Source organism: Dasypus novemcinctus, chromosome 8 (genome assembly GCF_030445035.2).
Source record: "Dasypus novemcinctus isolate mDasNov1 chromosome 8, mDasNov1.1.hap2, whole genome shotgun sequence".
Taxonomy (NCBI): domain Eukaryota; kingdom Metazoa; phylum Chordata; class Mammalia; order Cingulata; family Dasypodidae; genus Dasypus; species Dasypus novemcinctus.
This window is the reverse complement of record NC_080680.1, coordinates 111,006,228-111,025,416: the sequence shown is the minus strand read 5'-3', so window position 1 is coordinate 111,025,416 and position 19,189 is coordinate 111,006,228. Positions and strand designations below refer to the sequence as shown.

The window sequence follows — 19,189 nt, the reverse complement described above, 5'->3', positions numbered from 1 at the left end:
AAGTAAAGTGGCAAAAGTATGTCATTGCCCATTTTTTTCCACCAGTGGTCATAGTCTTACCAAATAAATGTTTTCTCTGTGGGTTAGGGCAGTTAGGATGTTTTATAAATAATGGGATTATCAAATTTAGAGCTTCATTTACGCAAAGGGCCAGTGTGAAATGGAGAGGCTGCTCCAAAGGCTGTCCTAAAAAACAGTATTATTTCCCGTAGTCTTTCCAGGGGGCAGGGGTTTGAAATTGACCCCCACTTGCTACTTTCTTTCATTAGGTCACCACTCTGGAAAGGCTGCTTCCCCCTTATTAATGAAAAAGCTGCTCTGTTTGTTTTGGCTCCAGCCAACCCAATGGGGTCTTTAATTCAGCAGCAGACTGTTTTCCTTGGAAGCTAGCAAGTCCAGTGGTTTTGGATTAAGCTTTGGTTCTGGCTGGAAGTTCCAAACTGGAAGTAAAATGACTTCACCCAGCAGTGGTGGGGGAAGAAAGCCATGGCAGGCCTTTAGAAAGTGGAGTTTGAATATCCGAGGGTTTTCGTAATGGTGGTTAATGAGGGGGGAAGTTTACACTATTTGAAGGTGATGTGGGAAAGCCATTTTATGATTCTACTTAAATGCTGTGCTGTGTTTTATTTAAATGAATTTGAAACACAAGATCCTGATATGTCTGATTGAGTTTTGTTTTGTTTTGTTTTTCTGCTTAGACATAAGTTAAAATTTTTTATTTTTTATTTTAATTTTTTAATTAAATTATTTATTTTTTTAAAAGATATATGGATCACAAAAAATGTTACATTAAAAAATGTAAGAGGTTCCCACATACCACCCCCCTCCCCCCACTCCTCCCACATCAACAACCTCTTTCATCATTGTGGCACATCCATTGCATTTGGTGAATACATTTTGGAGCACTGCTGCACTGCATGGATTATAGTTACCATTGTAGTTTACACTTTCCCCCAGTACATTCAGTGTGGTATGGCAGGGTATATAATGTACAGCATCTGTCCTTGCAATATCATTTAGGACAACTCCAAGTCCCGAAAATGCCCCCACATCTCATCTCTTCTTCCCTCTCCCTGCCCTCAGCAACTACCATAGCCACCCTCTCTAGATCAATGCTACAGTTTCTTCCATTAAAGTCACAATAGTTCTATAGTAGAATACCAGTAAGTTCACTCTAACTGATATTTTATTCCTCCATCCTGTGGACCCTGGGTTGGTGATGTCGAGAGGGGACTTAGATCCCACATAGTTGATGGATGTGATTCTCCTGCTTGTGGTTGTACACATTCTTGGTTCCCTGGTGTGGTGGTTGACCATCTTCATCACCCTGTTAGCTGACTTGTGCAAATCCAATGAACCGGAGAGTAGGAGCTGCAACTATGCTGATGCTCAGAGCCCAGCTGACACATGGCCAGTCCAGAGATTGAAGTCTCCTGGCTATACACCAACCCCAGCACCAACCACAGGTTCAGTAAAAGTGACAGAAGAGGCATGTGTAGAGAGGTCACATCTGAGTCCAACTCCATCACACTTAGGAGCACAAATTCCAAAGTGCAGCCCCCTGGCAAGGCACTGAACTCCAGAGCCAACTGCCATGATTGTAGAACCTGTGTGTCTCCGTAGCCCTCAGGGGCACCAGTACCTGGGGTAGTGTATACTTTGGCTGTCTCTGAGGTCCTGCTGAAGCGCGAACCCTCTGATGACCTCCTGACTCTTTTTTGAAGACTCTTAGCCATATATACTCATTTGTCTTTACCATTTCCTCCTTTTATTCAAGGTCATTTTCTAGTTGCTGTCACCAGTTAGTGATTGTTAGTAATCCCTCAGTGCCAGGGAGGCTCATCCCTGGGAGTCATGTCCCACGGTTGGGGCAAGGTAATCCATTTACATGCTGAGTTTGGCTTAGAGAGTGGCCACATTTGAGCAACTTGGAGACTCTCAGGTGGTAACTCTTAGGCATCCTGCAGCACTAGGCCTAGTTCAAATTTTAGGCACACAGGCTTATAAGCATAGTCATCAGTATCAAGGGCTCATCATTGGAGCATCCTTCTTCACTGGTCTTTGCCCTTGCATTTGGGGGTTGTTGCTGTTCCATTGGGGATTGTGACAGAGCTCCCCTGGCTAGGAACTTAGCACTCCCTCAGTTGTCATTTGTAACTGTATCTACTATGAAAATACCCAACATATATCTGAACATTTTTATGTACCCTATATACATGCCCTGGAGAACTCCCTCCAACCATGTGTCCCCCATCAATAACACCCCACACCAGCATTCCTCCCCTGCCATAATTGAATCTCTGTGTTGTCCAAAACTTCTTAAAAAATGAAGCCTAATATATCGCCAAATTCAATTAATAGGAAAATGAATTAGTAGTGATAGGTTTAAAAATCAGAAATAGAATACATACTAATTTAGAGAAATTAAAATAAAGTAAAAATAAATTGGGGTATTAAAAAATGATAAATATCATAAAACTTTGTTTTTGACATTTTGCCTTTCATCACTATAATAGGTGTATGTGCAGTGGCAATTTCTTTCATTTCTTCCTCAGTGTCTACATTCTTTCTTTTTTTTTCTCTAATTTTTAATTTTGTCTCCCAAAAAGTTTTAGATCACAGTAAAGTCACATATACGATATAGGGTACTTTCATATATCCAACATCAAACACTCTTCCCCCTTCCCCAGCAATGATCTTTTTACATGTTCATGTTATATTTGCTGCAGCTGATTGTACAAATATTGAAACACAGCTATCAAACATGGTTCCATTTTGGTTTACATTATGGTTTATATTTTAGACTGTACGATTTTCTAAATTTTTAGTTACCCTATGTTTTACATTATGGTTTATATTTTAGCCTATAGACTTTTATACATTTTTGGTGTAATTTATCATGTCCTATATCCATTATTTCACGATCTTGTGGAACACTTCCATTTCCCCCAGTTACCCTGCTTCCATCTATTCTATTCCTCTCTCCCCCTCCCCTCAGGGCCCACAGTGACAATCAATCTTCCCTGCTTGAAGGACCAGATTCACAGATACTTGCAACAATGCCGAGGGCTTGACATACTAGACTGTCCTCCCCCATTGGGAGCTACCAATTCTCTCAAGATACACAATTCCCTCTATTTCAGAACATCAGGCCACCCCAGGATGTGGGTAACCTTCCCACTCATTGTATGGGTCTCCACCCAATGATATAACACACTATGACAAGATGAGCACTCACACACTCCCTAGAAGCCTGTCCCTCTGACAGATGCCCCCCTTAAGCCCCTTAAACAGGTAATCTTTCCTGTTTTCTAAAGAGTTTTCTCAACATTATAGTTTCAACCACATACCCGACAATCTCTCATGTTCAACTGTTCCCTCCCTTCCCTCCCCCAAATTCCTTGGGCCATCTGGCCCATCCTCCCAACCCTAGCCCCCCTCAAGCCTGCAAAGCCCCATGCAAAGTTATCCCTATGCCTCCCCATCTTATCCCTTCCCTGTACAAATACTTACCTCCACTTTATCATAGATTTCCCCAATCTAGGCATCACCTCACAAGGTTGTGAGTTTAGTTTTTATTGCTTCAATCTAGAGTAGAAAGCTGTTTCAAAATGTATTGAAAGGGCACCCACTGTATGTAAAGGCCAAGCTGATACCTTCCCAGGGAGAGAGCAGTGAAGAATGCTCTATGAAGACTAAAGACCTAGAAGGGATTGGGCTAGATGAGGGTTTGTGGTTGGAAGAAAGACAGTGGAGGTAGCACAGCCTAGGGCGGGCATGCAGTGGGTGCTTATGCCTTTTCTCTGCCAACACCTGTGAGTGAGAGGAGAGGGCTAGGAGAGGCATTTATGCATTTGCTTGGCCAACTCATTTTGGGCTAGGTCAGGGGAGCAACGGGGCCAAATGGGAATTACCCAGATTTCCAGGGTCTTGCATTAATAACCCAGGTGAGTTCCCCACTCTTGGAGGCACATCCACTCTCTTTCTTTGTCTCCCTCATTTCCTTTGATAGTCCAGGTTCAGAGCAGAGATTATTTTTTTAACTAGAGGTCCATGGGGGTCTTCTAAGAGTGACCATGGAAGAATTGGGTCCCTGGCACCCCCAGCAACTAGATATAAAATATAGGTGTGTACATTGCTCTGGGGGAAAACCCATAGTTCTTACCAGATTCTCAAAAGGATTTTGTGACCTACCCTCTGCCAAAGCTTAGTATCACTCTTCTAGATGGTAGCGAAAACATACAGTAGAACACTTTGTACTTTTAATTGAATCTGTAAGTATAGAATTTGGCATAGCCAAACATTACAAAAGGGTTTGCACAGCATCAAAAGATCTTGGATTTCAAAGTCTAGAGGTAAGAGGCCATGAAAAGAGTTAATATTATTCTTGAGTCTGTGCTGGTGTAGTCTGAAGGGCCACACTGAGCAGGCCTGGGCACACCTGGGCACACCTAGTGCTGGGCTGAGCAAGTTGCATAGTGAGTCCCTGAGCTTTGATTCCAGCAGAGGGCACACCCACATGGAAAGGTATTCAGAGTGACACAGATACCAACAAATAAATAAGATAATGCTCATAATTATAATAGAGTTGCCCTGAGCAATGCAATGTGCCTGGAGCTCTATATACATGAACTCATTTGACTTTCTTAGTAATCTTAAGACATAGATACTCTTATCTTTCCCATTATACTCATAAAGTAATTTAAGCTTAGGGAAGTCAAGTAAACTTCTCAAGGTTATTAAGTGGTAGATCTAAGATTTAAGGTCAGGTTTGTCCAAACCATACTTCTTCCCAATTTAATCGTGCTCCATTATCTCATGACACCTGTTAATTTGGTACTCTCTTCCAGGTTGGTGACTTTAAGATTTTTAGAGTTAGCTGAAAGGTTGACAAGTCAAGCAATCAATTTGCAAGTCACACGCTATGTTAGGAATTAGGAGGGATAACCACTTTTCCTTCCCAAAGGAACCCACAGGCATATTCTGAGGGGGTGGGATTTCTGGAACTCTGCAGTGTGAACAAGAGGAGGCTTGGAAAGCTAGAAGAGGGAGGGGGAGGCTGCATTCCAGGCATAGCTTACGGCCTGAGAAAGCACCAAATTTGGAGTGGGACAAGCAGATGAAGAAGGTGTCAAGTTCTCTGGGGAGGAGTAGAGAGCACTGGAGGCCAACAACAGGGAAAGAGGGCTGGCAAGATGCGGTGGTGACTTAGCCGGGCCCCCGTATCCTAGGAACACCCCACCCCGCCCGCTTCATCCCAACAAAGGGAAGTCCACACCATGATGAGGACAGAGTTCCACATGGAAATCAACTGCCTGTTCTAGAAGGAGAACCACAATTGTATCAGCCAACTCTCTGGTCACAAAAATCTAGGCTTGCATATGATGTCCTTTTCCTCTCAATTATCTTAATGGCAATGACTTGTCCATCTCATAAAAGACAGGGTACGCTTGCCTTAGGTGTGAGAAATAAGGAAGTAGAAGAGGAAAGACAGTAACTGAGTGGGAAAAGGGGCCATGAAGGACCAATAGGAGGTGCTCAGGCCCCAGCAGGGCCCCAGCGATATTACAGCCAGTTCCCTCTTTCCTACCCCCCACCCTAGAAGAGCTGCTCTTGATGAGAAAAGCAAATGGGGTAACAGTGTAATAGAAAGCAAGTTCGACTTAAAGTCAGCAGTTGCCCTGCCAGCTGACCCTCTTCTCTGCATGGGGACAGACCCTGCTTTCATTGAGGAGGCTCGGGGAGCTGCTGAACCTCCATTCTCTGAAGGGCGGGACCAGATTTGGGAGCACATGGGAATTAGACAGCTGCTTTCTCTAATACGCAAGACCTAAAGTTCCTGCTCACTTCCGTGTCAGAAGTGAAGGGTGCACGACTTAGTTTCCTCCCTATCAAAGTACCTCAAACGAGGTGTCGTAAAACAACAGAAATGTATTCTCTCTCAGTTCTGGAGCCTTGAAGTCCAAAATCAAGGTGTCGGTAGGGCCGCCCAGGCTCTGGAACCTGTAGGGAAGACTTCTCCCTTGCGTCTTCCTACCTTCTAGGACTTCGCCGGCAGCCCTTGGTATTTCTTGGCTTGTGGCTGAAGTAGCACTTTGAGCTCTGCCTCTGTGATTACATGGTGTTCTCTCTTCTCATGTTTGTCACTTCTCTTCTTGTAAGGACACTAGTCATATTGGATGGGGGCCTTCATCTTAACTAATCACATCTTCAAAGACCCTTTTTCTGAATACGGTCACACAGGATGTGGGCTTAGGACTTGAACATATCTTTTCAGGGGACACAAATCGACCCATAACACAGAGGCTACAATGAAAACACCTTCCTTTGTCAAGTCAGCACAGGATCAAGTCCAGGGAGCCTCTGGAGGAGCTACTTTCCATGTGCTGCCCCAGTGCACTTGCCTCCAGCAAGCAGCCACCTCTGTGTCTGCTCTTTGACCACCCCCAGCTCCCCAAGTCTGCCTTCCCTCCAGTGGGATAAATTTAGCTCTGGATGAAGGCAGAAAGGAGAACCCATTAAAGTAAACACAGACCAAATGGCTTTCAAATACGGCTTTGACACACACACACTTGACAAAAAGATCCCAGTGTTCTGCTTCCTTCTCTCCTGCTTATAATTGTTCCCTCCGTCCCATCTTTGGGCCCCTCGGCCCTTTTTTGACAAACTCATCATAAGGATGCCTTTATTTAAGCTAATTAAATGTGCAGAACAGAATGTGAGGCTGTTTGTCTTCAGAACTGATAATAAAGCAGCAGCCATTTGAGTGACAGAAGAACACGAACGCATCAGAGAGTGGGGTTGGTTATTCTCATTTACTGGAACCCAAAACTGGAAGCATCTTTCATGTCACATCTTCACATTGTCTGGACTCCTGGGGCACTGGGTCTGCGGCTGCCCCAGGATGCTGCACAGTCCTGCAAATATTTCCCCACTGGCAGTCATTGGGACCCAAATCTCAAGCTTTGAAGCCATCCCTCTCATGGTAGTCCTGCACATCTGCATAGCATTTATCATTTTCAAAGGATTTCCTTTTTCATGAGCTCTGTTAATCCCCACTGGAATCTTCTGGGGGTAGTTAGTTATCCCTATTCCCATCTTACAAGTAGAAAATCTTGGTCCAGAGATGTGAAGGAACATATATGAGGTCACAGAGTAAGTGGCAGAATTAGGGTTAGGACCTAGGCTTCGAGAATTGTATCTCTTGTTCTTTCCACTCTATCCTGAGCTGGTTTTAGGAAAGGCAGTTTGTCCAGGAGACCCAGCTGGGAAGGTTACACATTAATGAGGGGTCACACTGGTTGTGTCAGTGAGACAGGCTCAGAGGGGCCAGGACACAGATTGGATTGTTTTGTCAATGTGGGGAGGGTGGGTGAGGGGTGGGCATACATGGCAGAGGCCCCTGGCACTAGAGGTTGGTAGCCAAAGCTAGGCTTTCCCAATTTCATTATTCATTCTCCAGGCAGCTAGGTGGATGGGATTTAGTTGATAGGCTGCTGTTCCTCCATCACCAACTCCACAGGAAATCTCTCTCTTGTCAGTGGTGCTGACTTGCAGAACGCGTGTGGCATTATTGAATCATGGCTTACAATGAAAGTGTCGATGGCCACCCTGCAAAAAGGGATTCCAAGCTGACAGGGCCCATTGTGGTCACTGGGCTAAAGTAAACCAGTTTGTCTCCTGAGCTCTCTGAGAAGCCAGTGACCCAGCTGTGTCTTGTGGCATCAGATAACCAGGGTGGGGTGGAAGCTGGCCTTGTCAAAGACTTCCCTAGGTTGGGGTTATTTCACCCCAATTTAAAAGTAATACCATCACAGAGTGCCTTTAATATCTTGGCATGTAGCCTTCTTCCTAAACACTCAAAAATTAAGCTTTTCTTTCCATCTTTTCAAAGAACTTCATCTGTCCCCTCTTCAGAATTTTCTTCTAATGCTTTCTTATTCACAATTATAAAATTGACCCACCCCAAAAGAGAAGACTATAGGTGTCTATGAATCATGTAAAGAAGAGTCTAGTAAGGAAATGTCTAGATAATAAACAACATAGAGCAGAATCCTTCCTTTTAAAGAATAAAAAGCAAGGACGTACTATGTGAGAAGTTTTAAGAATACCGCTAAGTCACCTCTCTCCCCACCAAAAAAAAAAAAAGACCTACATAAAAGGACAGAAAAAAATCATGTCATTCACTTAAATTGATCTATGACATTTTTAATGAAGCAAGATTGGGTTCATCAATTAGGATCTACCATTTCTGGAGCATCTACTGTGGCTCCTCTCAAGGATTTCACACCTGTTATCTTTATTTCTCACAATATCCCTGTTAGGTTAGAGCTATTATCCCTCATTAACGGTGAGAATAAGGAGCTAAAAGAATTCGCAGTAGCACAGTTGGTGAGTCCGGGGGCTGGGATTCCCAAGTGTCTTAAGAACTCATGCCCTTTCTCTGTGTCACACCCACCTCCCACTTTCTACTCCCATTTTTCGAAATTTTAATTCATATCAAGACTATTCTGAACTAACATTTGACTAACATGATTTTGGTCTCAAGCTCATTTTATTTATGTAATTTAAACTAAGGAAACTCCCATTTTGATCTCTTATGTGATTTGTCCAAGGTATCATAAGAAGGTTAATGTAGAATGATCCATAACCATCAGCTCTAATTCCTGAATGTTCTCTTGATACCACTTATATTCCCCTAGTGACTCACAACGCCAATCAGCTGACCTTGCCAAAGCTAACCAAGAGAAAAGGACGCCATCACACTGAAATATTAATATTCATTCCTAGTCACACTTTCCAAACTCATTTTTAACCCGCTATGTAGAGACCTTATTCAACATAAGCCTTAAACGGTTTCCAGCCTAGTTGATTTCCCACACTGATCCTCTGTTTTCTAATTTCTTTCTCTGACTTCTTGCCCCTTGCAGACTCCCTATATAGATCTATCTTTTGAATCCCACAGAGAAAAACAGCACATACTTGAAATCCCAGCAACTTTCCCAAAGGGTTGGCAACCACATAAGTCAAGAGGGCCCCAAGCACTGCTCCCTCCTCATGATTCTGTGCAGCCATCACATATGTTTTCAATGAGCATATATTCTCAAAAGATCTGGAGCAAAAGAGAGCTAATGTAAGCACAAACACTTTGAGGAACTCTAGCATTCCTTTTTTAAATTGTTTGGATTGAAGGAAACCTTTGGGTTGCTGAGAAGTTTCACACTCTTAGTTACTGCTCAACAGGACTTTAACTTTTGTCACTTAATGAGCCTTGCCAAGCCATTTCTCTCTTGGTTTACAGAATTTCTGTTTTTCCCCCAAGAGGATAAGGTGGGCACTAAAATGGAGTGTAAAAATTTTACTAACCAAACAGAAAGCCATTAACACATACAGATGGTGCTTACACAACACAATTTAACGTTCCAGCCAGAACTAGTGATTTCTTGCTCACGTTATGCATCATTGTAATATATCTTTCCAGATTTTAAAATGTGTGGAGGGCAAATAGTCACCAATATAGTTGTGGCACCAGACGACGAATTCCTTTGAGGAATTTTTAGAAATACTAAGCCATGGGGTAATATCTACCATAGAATATGCCCATAGTAAAAGTTTATTAAAGTAATGCCATAATTTGGATTGCAAATAGCTGCATTTGTAATGTTTTCAATATTTTTTTAAATGCTAAAATTTAGAGATTTGAGGTGAGAAGTGTTGGAAGAGGAGAAAAAAATTCCCTCTCCTATTGGTCAAGCATTGGCTATTAATTTCATATGGCTTCCTTTTTCAGTTAGAGTTCTTAGTCACAAGTAACAGAAACTGATCCTAGTTGGTAGAATCAAAAAAAGAAATTAATTGAAAGTGTATTGGGTAGCTCACAGAATAGCTGGGAAGGCTAGAAAAGGAGACTACGGTAATGAGCAGGACCGAAGATGGACTACCAACCTGAAGGAATTCTCTAACTCTGTTTTTTCCCCAAAGTCCTATGCAGGTGCATGTGCCTGAACGAGCCAAGATTGCACTCCAAGTTGTAGTTTTCTGGTGCTCTGAGAAATCAAGTGTTAGGTGTTTCCCAGCTTCTATGATGGGAGATGGCTCTGCCTCTTATCTTTGGGAATTCCCCAAAGATGGGAAAAGGTTCACAAGTTGGGCAACCAAAAAAATGTGGAAGAGTAGACTATACTTCCTAAATGACTGAAACCCCAGGGTCCAGCATTGTGGCCCCTTCTCCTATGACTTTTTGCCTTATCTGTCTTGACAGTCCGCAAGGCTGAATAACAGAACCATTGTTTATTGTGGGCCACAGGTGGCTAAAAACCACCAAGGAAGGCCACATAACTGCTCATGAGTCTTTGGACCATTCTTTGTAAGCTGAATTAGTGGTCTTAAACCCAACCCATCCCTAACTCCCACCTCAGTCTGTGGACATTTAATTCTGTACATGTATTCAGAGAAACATACTTCAGTAGATTCTGATGCATGCTCCTACTTAGGAACCGTGTTTTAGTTTACCTATTTCCCATGGCTCCCTTACAAACCATTTCTATTTTTCTGGAGACACTGCCCTTCCCCCAATCAGACTCCGTCAGTGACCTTCCCATCAAATGGGAAAACCAGACCATCTGATGTAAACTCACTCAACTTCTCTCTCTTTCAACGCCAAATTTCTTCTTGTCTTTACCCATTTTATCCTTCACCCCCACTTCAGTCTTCCTTCTTTCCACTGATTCTAATCTGGGTGCCTTGTGATCTAATCTGTTATTTTTCCCCTCAACTTTATCTTCCCTTTTGATTGTGTCTTTGGTCTCACTTCCCTCCTGTCTTATTCCTTTTGGCCCAGAAAAGTCCAAGTCTTACCCAACCTAAACACTCCTCAACTTGACCCTGCTCCCCGTAGGCTACCTTCTGTCCCACGCATCTTCATCTTTCACATCCAAAGGTTTGAAAGGAATAGTTTATGCTCATAGACTCTTCTTCTTACCTCTCACTCCTTAATTCTCCAAAATTGCTTCCAGGTACACTGTCCTTTCTCAGTGTCACCATAGCTTCCTGACTGCTGAAGCCACCAGTCTCTTCTTAGTCCTCATCCTCCGTGACGTCTCTGAAGCTCCGGACCTTGTTGAAAACCCCTCTCCTCCTCTTGTGCTGTTGGTACAAACATCCCTCCTGAATATTTTCTCCTTCTCAGGTGGTACTGTATCAGTCTCCTTTGCTGGGCCTTCTCCTTTTCTTCCTGTTTTCTTGTCCTGGCCATTCTCATTCTTCAGCTACATCCTTGAAGTAGATGACCCCCAGACATGTGTCCTAAACCCTGATTCTTCCAGTCTGAGGTTCTGATCCATCCAACTGGTCACTTCCACAGGGTGCCCAGGCCTTTCTCCCTTCCCACCCACCCCCTTCCATCACTCCTTTTTATTATCTGTGTGGCTAGAGAAAGAGACCATTTCTTGTTCACTTGTTGATTGCCTGGGCCTGCCTCTCCCCCATATCACTGGGTGACCTGGTGCTTGATGGTTAAGAACATGAGCTCAGGAGTTTAAATCCCAGCTCTGCCACTTCCCAGGTGTGTGACACTGGAGGGCCCCTCCACCTCTCTGACCTCACTTTCTTCATCTTGTAATTCTCTACCTTGTTGGGTGTACAGTTACTGTGCTAAAGTCATACTGCTTTGTTTCTTTGTGAGCAAACACCCTTCAAAGATCTCATCCTGCTGGAACTGATGGTGGGAGTGAAAAGAAAATGAGAGTTTGAGGAAAGTGCTGGGTCTTAGCCAAAAAAGTAGAAGTTCCCGATATAATGGAGTGGGATGTTGAATCTGGCATTGGCTTGGGTTTATGACACAAACACCTACACCCGTTAAGGGAAGAAATGGGAAACTATCAATCCGTGAACCACTTTTGGTGAGTCCTTCTGTCAGACTAGTAATTGCTTATCAAGTGACAGATAAACCTCAATGAAAGTTGAAAAGATGATTTAGTGAATTTAAGGGTATACACAGGAAATGTGATTTGAAGAAATTTGATGTGAATATCTTGTAAAATGCCTTCATAAGTCCTGTACTTATAAAATCATCAAGGATCTAAAGGGGTCACATTCTTTTTTTCCATGTTTTTTATTTCATTTTTTTGGAGAAAATTTTGCTTACGAATGTTGGGCATTTTAGCAGCTCCTTCTGAACGGTAAGACATGTTTTGTTTGTTTTAGCATTGATTTCATTTTGGACTGGGTCTTATCCATCTCTTACATCAGCCAAGGTCAGTCACAGATGTACTTTAGTGCCTTTCTCCTGTTTTGGTAGAATAGGTGAAATATTCGTGTGATCAGATCCTATTTTTCCTTTCAGAGAACTGCGTATATTAGTAAAGACCCCTCAAAAGGCTTCAGCCCAGAATGTCACAGGATAATGATACGGACAGATGCCTGCCATATCCTTTCAAAAACAACTCTGTATACTTTACCTCATTCATTACTCCCAAATTTGTGGGATAACAGTTGTGATTCCAACACTTTTTTCTAAGAAAATGGAGGTTCAGAGCGGTTGAGTTGCCCACGTTTCCAAAGCTAGGAAGCAGTCCAGCCCAGCCTCGCCAAGTACCCAAGACTGCAAAGTCAGGTCTCTTTCTAAGCCCCATTTGGCTTCACCAATAGGGTGGCCTGTTTTAAGACATTCAGGTCTCTGCTGACTTGATCTTTGAGGACCCAGCTATCTAAGGCATGTAGGCGAGGCAGGCCTTCTCTATTGGAAATGCCCTCTTGTGCAGCCCAAGCATCTGGCGTGAGCCAGAAGGCACCCAGGGCACTGGGTGGCCGCAGCCCGCACACAGCCGGCACGTGCTCAGACCCCGCATTCTGCCAAAGGCAGAGGGATCCGCATCTGTCCGCACCGCTGCACGCCAGAGGCGCCACCTCGTCCCATTCCCGCCCCAGCGAGCTCGTTTCCAGCCCGGCGCGCCCAAGTGCGCCCGAGCTCCAGGTGCGCCCACCGGCCTGCGTGCCGCGCGTCCGCGTCTTGGGGACCCACCGCGGTGGGGGAGCCCCCCACCCCAAGTCCCCCGGACCCTAGGGGCGGAGCGAGGCGCCGACGCGTCAGGGCGGAGAATGCGCCCCGGGCGAGCGCGCCCTCCCGGCGGCTGCCCGCGGCCCGGGTCCCCGGCTGGCAGGGGCCGGCCCGCGGCGCGGAGCGGCTGCTGGCGGCGGCGCTGGGGAGCAGCCAGGCGGCCGCGCGGGCGGGGGCCGGGGGCTGAGCTCGACCGAACCAGCGGCGCGCACAGCTCTGCCCGCAGCCCCCCGGCGCGACTCCCCGGCCGTTCCGCGCGGCTCTCCCCGGGGTTCGAGCGGAGCCCCCCAGGGTGCCCATCGTTTCCTTGGGTGACTACAGCGTGTGTTTTTTCTTTCTTCTTTCCCCTCCCTGTGTGCCCTTCTCCAGGATGGCAGAGGCGGAATTGCACAAGGAAAGGCTGCAAGCCATAGCAGTAAGTCCACTTTCATTTTATTTTCTTGCTCTATTGTCTGGCATAGAAGGGGACCAGGAATGTGTTGGGGTGAGCGGCATTCCTGCACGGTAGCCGCAGGGCATGGTTTTGGGGGGGAGCCGGGGGAGGGACGGGGCGTCTGTCGGGGCTCAGCTACGCTGCTTTTTCTTTATGTCTGTAAATATAAATCTCTCGGGCGCGCTTTGGCCGGCGATGTGAAGGTGGAGGATTGGCTCAGAAATCGGATGTATGCGGCCGGGATTTGGGGGAAGACTAAGCAGAGGCATGGGGGACGACTCGTGGAATATTATCACCTCGTGCTCAGTAACACATTGAGTTCATCGACTGAAAAAGGGAGAGAGCACTGACCAGGCCGGTAGCTGCCACCCTCTCTGCGGAAGCCGTTGGCCTGCTGAGTGGAGAACCAGAGGTCAGCCCCTCTGCCAGCGGCGCAGGGGACCTCCCCCAGCACCCGGGGGTGTTCATTTTCTCTTCTCTTTTTGGTATTGACAAGGGCACTGGTGCAAGCCTCCGCCCTGGACGAGTTTGGGGACACCTTGTTAACGACTGGGTCCTTTGGGGAGGGGGTGGGCAATTGATATGCCAGGAAAGCCTCGTTCTTATGGGTGTGGGTAGCCTGAAAACCCATTTTCAGCCTATGAAAGAGCAACCACTTTTGGCAAAGTTTATATGCACTTTCAGAAAAGCGTACTCATGTGCATCTCGATCATAAAAGAGAACTTTCTGAGACTGTCTGGATTTGAGCAATCCTGCCACAGTGTTGCCGATGATGCACAGATGTGGTATTTTTACTGGAGCCACCACAGCTGGATTATATATTTCCTTTGTGGATGGAGAAATGATTACTGCTGCTGTATGAAATAATGACGATTAAAAGAAAATTCTATTAACGTATTAACATAAAAGAATCTCCAGACAGTCTTCCACCTAAGTACTGGGGGTGGTGGTGGTGGTGGTGGTGTGTGTGTGTGTGTGTGTGTGTGTGTCTGTGTGTGTGTGTGTGTGTATTTTACCCAAGAGTTCCCTGGAACCAACGTATGAATTTCTTGGAGAAATAGCGTGTAATGATTTGGAAGCAACGTTAAAATGTTTTCAAAAGCCTTTGGACAGACTCTATTGGGAAAATACATATAGGTTTTTCTTTTTTTGGAAGCATTTGATGTGGTCTCGGTGCTCTGAGCTTCTCTTAAACTCTTCAAATCTGGAATGTCTTGGAGACTACCACTAAAGTGAGAGCAACAACTGTTGGCGGTGCTGAAATCCTATGGTTTGTACTGCAGGCAGCCCTTGAAAGTGGTCCCCAGAATTCAGGAAGGCTGTTTCTTTCCTTTCCCTTTCTTCCTGTTCATGTATGTCTATTTTGATGGTTAATGAAGTCGCTCATGGTTTCTAAAGTTAGCTGGCAAGGCAGTGGGGCCAGTGTGTCATGAACTGGATAAGAAAGGAGATATTCAGTTATTGGTGCCATGGAGCTGGCGGGTGTTTTGTATAAACTGAATAATAGGGTGCTTTAACTGCCGACGAAGTGGCTGCCTCAGAGAACTCTCAGTTGCTCCCATTGGCTGCGGCTGAAGGTTTCCAACAGTTGTCATATTTTCTGCCTTTGCATGACCAGCTTTACTGGATGCCGGAGGAACAGCTGAGCACAATGAAAGGACTTGCTTTCTGAACGTGAAGCCAGTAGCAGCTAATACTCGAGCCAGCCCTTTCCAAGTAGAGTTGAGTAATCCTAGTAGGGGCCAAGTTGGTTTTCAGGAAAGATCTAGCCAGTATTTTGGAATTCTTTTGTTGTGTGAGAGAAGGATAGACACAAATACTCACTTGCATCTCTTCAGTTGTGGAATTAATTTGTCCTATGTTCCTTGAAAGCTATGGATGAGTAGCACTAACGTGCCAGGGATATATACGTTGTTATCTGGGCATATTTTCTAAAAGCAGAGAGAGAGATTAGATGATTTGGAGCCTGAGGCCTGACCATATCAGAAAATAGTTCTGTGCCATGCTTTGGCCCTGCCCCACCCTCCCAAATTCAGCAAACCCTGCCTCTCTCTGCCATCTTCCTGAGACTCTTAGGGGACCCTGAGTTGAACACAGGCCTGCCCTCAGAACCTAGCACTCCTGAAGTTTCTCTGGAGGGAGGACAAGAGCAAGTCTTCACTACTTCACCAACTTGGACTCCTCCAAGAGGCAGAGCAGATAGACATGGGTTCCAGACTGGAGGGCCTCAGGCAAGTCTTCAGGTGGGGCCTCTGTTCCTTAATCTATAAAATTAGCTCAGAAGCTCTATCTCATGGGCTGGTTGTAAGGTTTAAATATGATGTAGGAGAAGCATCTGCGTGCAGCTGTCATTAAATAGTGTTGAGGCAGAGCCTGTCCGTACTACTGACTTGTCCTGCGGTGATTAGAGATAGCAACTCTAAAAAGGAAACAGTCTGGAGAGGCTTCTTAATCTTTCCCCCTCAACTTTGATGGAAGGCCAGGACCCCACCCAGCGGCAAATCCTCTAGCTGCTTCAGACACAGCGGCTGGTGTTGTGACTTAAGACTCATCCATCTATTCTTCCATCCATCCACCCAACGGGTACTTGCACCGTACTTCCTTGTGAAGGTACTGACAACCCTGAAGTCATTGTCTCTGAGTTTAAACCCCCAGAGGGAAGATTTCTCCCCTTTACACACATAAGTCTGAAAGGAAGATGTCCTAAGACCTAACATATTTGTCACGTGATCATCTGTGGGACTTTTCTACCCCCTGCCCCACAGAGGAATGAATCACTCTTCCAGAAACTAGGGAGCTTTTACTGAGTCTTCCAGTTGAGACCAGAGACAAATCAATGGGAAAAAGTGAATCTCATCCCATTTCTGCCAAAAGAAGAGCAAGCCCATCTTTGGCAACCTTTTCTGCTCCTAGGCTGCCCCTTTCAACTGTAGGGAGGGATACCCCCAAAGCTGTATTTTAGAATATAATAAGGCCTTTGTCAGAGAATAAATGGGACTGGTAATTCCAGGGAATAATAATAATGCTTGCCATTGATTGAGTGTTGCATGTTCAGCATGCAAAGTGCCTTTTCTTTTTTGAAACTTAAGTTGTTTCTAGTCTAATGGAGTGTGGTAGACTTAGTTATGTGTCCCAGAAAAAAAAACATATCTCGGTATTAGTCCTCATTCCCATAGACATGAACCCAACATAAGTGGGACCTCTTGAAGATAATATTTTAGTTAAGGTATAGCCCAGCCAAATGAGGGTGGGTCTTGATTCCCATTCTTTGATCCCATTAAAAAGGCCCCAGAAGTCAATGAAGCCAGAAAGGAGGAGATATCGCTATGTGATAGGAGACGGAGATGCAAGCCAAGGAATCCCAAGGATTGCCAGCAGTCAGCTCCAGAATGCTATAGTCTTCAGGGGTAAAGCAAGCCTTGAGGATGTTCTGATTTTGGACTTCTCCTAGCCTCAAAACCATGAGCCAATAAATTCCCATTTTTAGGCCATGCCATTGTATGGTGTTTGTGATAGTGGCTCAGGCACACTAAGACACAGAGGAAATAGGAAAGTGCATACACAATTATTGCACACTGCAAGGAGTACTGTGCCTGAGGAGAATTCAGGAGCAAGTGAATAACTAAGTGGACCATGCAAACCTGCCCCAAGTAGTTGTGAAACAATTCCCAAATGAGGGGACATTTTGAACGAGTCCTGAAATAAAAGAGGAGATAATATAATAATCTTCCCAAACAGCAGAAAGCATTTATTTGTTTGTTGTTAGTTTATTATTTATCTGAATGGTTAGTATGAGAAAGGGAAAACCAATGGTCTGAAGAAGTTAAGTCTGTAGCTAAAGGCCCAAATTTAGTAATAAGATTGGAGAGCTTTTAAACAAGCATTATCTTATTTAATTCCAATTATATTCTTATGGAGTAGGTACTGTTTTATGCATATTTTATGGGTGAAGAGGCTATATAAAAGACCAAACCTGAAATAGATAGTGTCAAAGCCAGGATTTGAACCCACAGCTGGCCACCGGAGCCCCTACATTCACTACTGCCTTTAGCCTGCCACCCAACATGATAGCAATGTCTCACACTTTTTTCACAAAGTATGAAACCACTGTGCAAGTGATTCCAGCTGCCTGAGTGTGAGCATGATAAAGAATATGAAAATGATTTACATATGATCCAGCCCGGTTTCCCAGGTCAAGGATTCCTCAGAGAGTTAGAGACCCGAACCCAAGCTCTTCAGTTCACTGTGATTGGTGTTGGGACCATCCCTTACATGTCCCCTGTGAACCTGTGTTAGTGGTGGGCAGCTGGAAAAGGACTGAAGAACTTAAGGTCCTGGCCCATTTATCTATCCTCTTTCATCTCAGAGACATAAATGAGCCTCTGCTTCAAATATTCTAGGTTAATTATTTCATGCAGATGTTATGAACTCAGATGAGACCTCAAACATTGCTTGCCTGAGATATTGGTCTTGAGGAAGGGATCACCCTGGCTTAGCCTGCAAGCCATCTAGCACATAGGTGACACTTTGGGCCAGTTCATGGTCACTTCCAGGCCTGGGCGTGCTAAGGCTGGCCTTACACAAGCGAAGGTCATATACCTTCCTGGCCCCTTGTTTGAACTTCGGAGTTTTTCAGGCTTCTGCCTCTTGAGACAAAAAGCACCTACTCTGGCATTTTTTAGGGTGTCCTGAAAAATACAGCTGTCCTCATAAACAACCACACAAGGGGAGTTGTGAGTTATGACTTGTCAATTTTGAGAGGAAAACCAGCTCAGTAGAAGTGCTTCCACTTTTCTTTTAGGGATACCCAATGCTTTTGTGACCACTGCTGTTCCTTTGAATTTCCCACATATTTTTATTGATATTTTTATTTTTAGGGGATTTTGATCAACTTGGTGGTAAGAGTTGGTCAGCATGTGGTGTGAAGTTGTCTGGTTATGTTGACCAAAGTAGCATGTGAACATTGATGCACAGAGACGTAGTCTCGAGGGCTGTCGGTTCCTTGCACAGCCCGGTGGGGTAGTCTGAGCATGGATTCTTGAGTCAGAGGCCTTAAAAGGTCTGTCTTTTCCATCACTGTCTGACCTCATTGTGCCTTGATGTCCTCATCTATAATATGAGGATAATGAGAATACTTGCCTTTTGGAATTATTATGAAGATTAATTGAAAGATTTCATGGGAAGTACACAGAGCAGGCATATGGTAAGCACTCAGCAAATGTTTTCTATTTATGTTAAGTGAATTTATTTTCTATTTATATTAAGTGCAAATCATTAGCAAATCATAACCTGTACATCTTTAAGCAGAAAATGGACACAAAGAGTAAAGGTTAAGTTCTGTTAAAAGAAGATTTCTGATGATTATAATAGCTACCGAGAGTTTCCAGTGTGTGAGGTTAGCAATAGCATCATCAGCAACCAATGCATAGTTTGTACTGGGCAGGAGATATAAATGCCAAGGGCTCCAGGGACAGCATGTAGCATAAGTGACACAGCCTGGGTGGAAGGACCTGGAGAACAGATGCCACTTCTCAACTGCAGTTAGTTTATGCCAGGTGAGAACTTAGATCCCATATGGCCACATCTTCTCATTTTCAAGAGAAGTCAGATTTTTTTTACATGTAAGATCTCTCACTTTAAAAAGCAAACTACCAACTAGTTTAAAAAAATTTTAAGAACTTGTGGGCATAGTAAAATTC

The 19,189-nt window shown here is 44.6% G+C and overlaps 1 protein-coding gene across 14 annotated transcripts in view; it reads left to right on the top strand.

The window, feature by feature from the left end:
• Positions 1–19,189, top strand: part of PALM2AKAP2 (PALM2 and AKAP2 fusion) — a 488,418-nt gene that overhangs the window by 138,146 nt on the left and 331,083 nt on the right. For 12 of the 14 annotated variants that reach the window (XM_058302553.1, XM_058302562.1, XM_058302559.1 and 9 more), the window contains exon 2: positions 13,427–13,472. In XM_058302553.1, the coding sequence (XP_058158536.1) occupies positions 13,427–13,472 (46 nt within the window). Of the gene's footprint in view, positions 1–12,693; positions 12,974–13,426; positions 13,473–19,189 lie in introns of those variants that run through there. The other 2 variants (XM_058302554.2, XM_058302560.1) reach the window with 2 other exon arrangements.